The 5,198-nt window shown below is 34.2% G+C and overlaps 1 protein-coding gene across 1 annotated transcript in view; it reads right to left on the bottom strand.

Annotated features, from left to right (window-relative positions):
• Window positions 1-57, bottom strand: part of LOC137638889 (zinc finger MYM-type protein 1-like) — a 531-nt gene extending 474 nt beyond the window's left edge. The window contains exon 1 of the mRNA XM_068371296.1: window positions 1-57. This exon is cut by the window's left edge and continues 474 nt beyond it. Coding sequence (XP_068227397.1) covers window positions 1-57 — 57 coding nt within the window.
• Window positions 58-5,198: the final 5,141 nt, after the last annotated feature.

Below are 5,198 nucleotides of genomic sequence, written 5' to 3'. Positions count from 1 at the left end.
TTTTTCTTTAATTACATCAAGGTGCAATTTAATTACACTGTCATACTTGCTAAACATTTCTACAAGTTCAAGAAAATTTCCTCGATTTTCACTGATAGAACTTTCTTGGTCTCCCCTAAATGGCAAACCTTATCACAGATAGGCGGTATAGACGGCGGGCTTATAATACCTCCCTCTCAAAAGGGCACTTTTAATCCAGTAGCAAAATGGCCTGGTGCTTGGGCACCCCTAGCACCCCCCCCCCCCCCTCTGCACGTCCCTGCAACCAGGCCTACATGGATGAGGACTATGAAGCGTGTAAGTAGATAATGATGAATGGAGAAGTATTGACTTAGAAGCACAAGATAGAGACGACTGGCAAAATTAATCGAAGCCTTTTGCGTCAATAGGCATAGGAGGAGATGATGATGATGATGAAATATTTATATATATTACTGAGAGTAAACTTTCAGGCGGTAATTTTTCAGGCCATTTATGTCTTCCTCTCTGTGGATTAATATACAGTAATGGTGAAGTTTTTCCAAGCATTTGCATATAATATTTTTGCAAAGATTTTGTGTAAATTTCCCGCATCTTAATAAATCAATTGTTAGGCAATTTTTGCACCTGCTGCTTTGATTCTGTTCATGACTTTTGTTGCTTTCTTTACTTCTCCTGCTGTTACGTTTGGTACCGGCTCAGGAGTTTCATTATTTTTATTAGCAGTTATTTTTTATATTACTATTGTAGATTCTTGTACGAGCGCATAGAAATCCTCTGCAATTTTTATCACTCCATCTCTGATGTTGAAAATATTACCATTTTAATTCTTTAAAGCAAATATCTGTTGGCACTCTATTCCAAGTCCTCTTTTCATCAACTTGATGCTTCTTTCCTTCTTCAGTGTTTCCTCCATTTTAGTCTGGCTGTGTTGACGAATATCTTGGGTTCTGAGTTTGTTTATTGTTTGGGATAGTTCTACTCATTCTATTTAATCTTTCTTGGACTTTACCCTCATTTCCAATCGTTTCTGTATTAGGTTTTGATAGTTTTTTTTTAATCTTGTTTAGGAACTATTCCACCTGTATTGTGCCGATTTCTATACAAATTTTGTTAATATACTGTTCATTTCTTCTTTACTTGCATCCTTTTAATAATGTAGCTGGGAGTACCTATTTTGATTTGTCTAAACTAAACTCATTGGATTTTTCCCTTGTCACAGAATTGTTTATTTTCATTCTTATAATTAGTTTTCTCTTTCTTTCCTCATTTCTAGACTAATTTTACTTCTCATCATTTTATGGTTGCTTGATTTCAATTGGTTTAACCTTTAAATAAATTTCCTCACTGAGAATAAAATCTATTTTATATATATATATATATATATATATATATATATATATATATATATATATATATATATATATATTATATATATATATATATATATATATATATATATATATATAAAATGTGTGTGTGCGCATGGTATTTAGTGGTCTATTTTACAGGATTTTTTATGGTGTGTATATCGTTCCACAAAAAAATCCATTACCATCGAATTAATTTTACTAAGGAACAAGCTTATTCCCAAAGTAGATTATATATAAGTGCACATACACATACCCTGATCAGGATTCGATCTCATACACTTTTGGGTTAGTACACTAGTGACAGTAGATTTATGCACTCAACCATGAAGGGACATAAAATTTGATTTTAACTTGCTCTATATATGTATACAGTAAATATATATATATGTATATATATATATATATATATATATATATATATATATATATATATATATATATATATATACAGTATATATAACTATAAGGATATATGTGTACGTACAGGTTGAGCCAAAATCTATTTAACTTTTTCTGGATGAGTACATAAGTCGTCTGTCATATACAGTATATGCCAACGCAAAAGGGCATAGGTTTTTGGGATGTATTTTCAACGTAGTTAACTCGAAGTTACTATATATATATATATATATATATATATATATATATATATATTTGTGTGATTGCATATATATATATACAGTATATATCATTATTATTATTATTATTTTTATTTGCTAAGCTACAACCCTAGTTGGAAAAGCAGGATGCTATAATCCCAGGGCTCCAACGGGTAAAATAGCCCAGTGAGGAAAGAAAACAAGGAAAAATAGAATATATTAAGAAAAGTAATATTAGAATATATATTTCCTATATAAACTATAAAACTTTAACAAAACCAGAGGAAGAGAAATAAGATAGAATAAGTGTGCCGGGGTGTACCCTCAAGCAAGAGAACTCTAAATCCAAGACAGTGGAAGACCGTTGTACAGAGGCTATGGCACTACCCAAGACTAGAGAACAATGGTTTGATTTTGGAGTATCCTTCTCCTAGAAGATCTGCTTACCATAGCTAAAGAGTCTCTTCTACCCTTACCGAGAGGAAAGTGGCCATTAAACAATCACAGTGCAGTAGTTAACCCCTTAGGTGAAGGAGAATTATTTGTTAATCTCAGTATTGTCAGGTGTATGAGGAAAGAGGAGAATCTGTAAAGAATAGGCCAGACTATTCAGTATATTTGTAGGCAAAGGGAAATTGAAACAACCAGAAAGAAGGATCTAATGTAGTACTGTCTAGCCAGTCAAAGGACCCCATATATATGCATACACATATATGTATACATACATATATAAGGAGAGAGAGAGAGAGAGAGAGAGAGAGAGAGAGAGAGAGAGAGAGAGAGAGAGAGAGAGAGAGAGAGAGAGAGAGAGAGAGAGAGAGATGTTTATTTTCGATTTAGGGAATCTATTATCCCCAAGTTTATATCTTGCCTACCCATATTTACACCATAGAAGTCTAAATAAGGGATCGAAGGATAATCTTGTTTTTTATCAGCGTGATCGGTGATTTCCTAATGAACTTCTTTGAAACCCATAAACGGAATGCCCTTGCCCGGGGTAATGCGTGAATGCAGGCGGAGTATTACAGGTGGTATTCGTTCTTTTCCTTATCATGCAGGCGTTGGTGACCAACGCCCCAGTATTTACGTTCTTTTCTTCTGTATATCATCGGAAACCTTCGTGAAAATCAGGAATTTATCTTAGTAACCATTTCCCCTTCTGCAAGTGTAGTATTTATCACGCAATGTTGCGAATGGAATTAGCTTAAAAACATTGATCAATGCCTCCGATTAGGTGGTTTGGTTTTTTCGGTGTATTCGTCAGTTTGTTTGTTCTTAACCGGATTAAGCAAAAATGTTTGTTTCCTTTTTTAAGTGATTGTGTGTACTTTTCTTAAGATTATACCAACTTTTCTGACCAGCAACAAGCCAGAAAATTTCGCTATTGATAGGATAGAAATATAATTTTTGTTGCTCTGGTTTTCTTCGCCCGCCTCCTGGCCCCCTACGATGATTACAACCTTTAGCCACGCGGATATTGTAAAATGACCAGGCCTACATAGACTACATACATTCGCTTCTAATGACTTTTCATTCTAGATATGTTTTGAGATACATTATTCTTTAACTCACGTTGAATTATTTTCTCCACTGAGGATGCTGGGCCCTTTTTTTTTGTGTGTGTGTGTATGAGAATTCGTCTTTGTTTGTTAGAAGGATTGTGCAAACTTTTATCTCGAATTTTAGGAAACCTGGCCGAAGGTTTAGTTTGTAACTAATAAAAAGTGATTATATTTTGGGGCAGAGAGAAATGTAACTTTTAGAGCTGATTGCTCAACCTCGGCAGATGTGTATGTTCCCTGTGCACTGTTGGAGGCATTGATTTAGCATTTATTCAAAGCGAAGAATTTTATCTCTAAATGTCTAGTCGTGAGGTTATTAAGAGAAAGATGAGAATGTGAAGGAGGTAGATTATAAGCAATATCAATGAAAACGAGTAAGAACACCCCAAAGAAGGTGAAACATTGAAATATGTAGATATAGAATTCCGTGGTTCGTCGAAGATTCGGCATTGCTAAACGGATTGTATATTTTATGTAAATCCAGAATACTGACGATATACACAGCCAATGGTGTGTGAATATATTTATACCTACTTCATGAGTATTAATAAAAATTAAAGTTCTTAAAAGCTTCCCTACGCCTTCAAAATTTCAGAATTCATTTCATCGCACAGATCTCTCAAATTGGTAAAGGAATTCGGATTTAATCGAAGGATCATGAAAATAGAAAGATGGAAACAAAATGTAATTTACTTTGGCATTTTCGTCCTACTCTTAGAACAATAAGCTAAGCCTGCAAATCATTTGTTTTCTTTATTGTTTCGTATAATACATTGTTATCTTAAGGCTTTAGTCAGACCCGATTAGTATCTCCAAGTCTCGTTCTCTTTCTCTATCTCCCTCTCAGTCGATACTTTACGGCAACTCATCTAAGATAAGCCTCCTTCGAATGAGTTGACCTGGATTCGTCATGAATGCTAATGAGATGGCTTAAATCACTTATATTTATCTCTCTCTCTCTCTCTCTCTCTCTCTCTCTCTCTCTCTCTCTCTCTCTCTCTCTCTCTCTCTCTCTCTCTCTCTCTCTAGGGAACCAAGGTGATAAGCTTGCAACCGTGTGGTGTAAGAGATTGTCTGGTATTTTCCTGTTCGAACCCTTCTAAGAGAGTGCCTAGGTTCTTAATCATAAAAATTTTGTTGCACAAAACGAAATAAACTTATTTTTTTAAAACAAATTGTCAAGATATTTATCCTTTTAGATTTGTTCATATAACTTTTTATATTCCCGAGTAGATCTTCATTTTCTAAGACAATTTTCATTTATGCATACATTGCGGCAAATGAGTAATTTTATTTTTTTTTTCATGCACTATCTCACAAAAACTCTTAGAATAACCAAAAAGTTTAGCTTTTTGGTACGAGAATTTATCTAAATGATTTCACCTCATTAATCCTTTCTCCTTCCAGTGATTTTTCAAATTCCAGTGTATATTACGTTCTCATCATCTCTGTCTTTCTTCTATTTATCTTGAGCCCAACCTTATGTGATATTTCATGCATTCTGGTAAACAAGCTTTGTAAGTCAAGTGTTGTCCTGCTAATAAGGACATCGTCATCAGCATACTCTAGGTCAGCTAATTTCCTGTTACAGATCCAGTCCAATCCTTCTCCACCAACTCCAAATGTTCTATGCATTACAAAATCCATGATAAGGATAAATACCATAGGTGACAACACATTTCCTC

The sequence above is a fragment of the Palaemon carinicauda genome, chromosome 1 (genome assembly GCF_036898095.1).
Source record: "Palaemon carinicauda isolate YSFRI2023 chromosome 1, ASM3689809v2, whole genome shotgun sequence".
Lineage (NCBI taxonomy): Eukaryota > Metazoa > Arthropoda > Malacostraca > Decapoda > Palaemonidae > Palaemon > Palaemon carinicauda.
The sequence above is the reverse complement of the archived record's forward strand: the minus strand, read 5'-3'. Positions and strand labels throughout refer to the sequence as shown.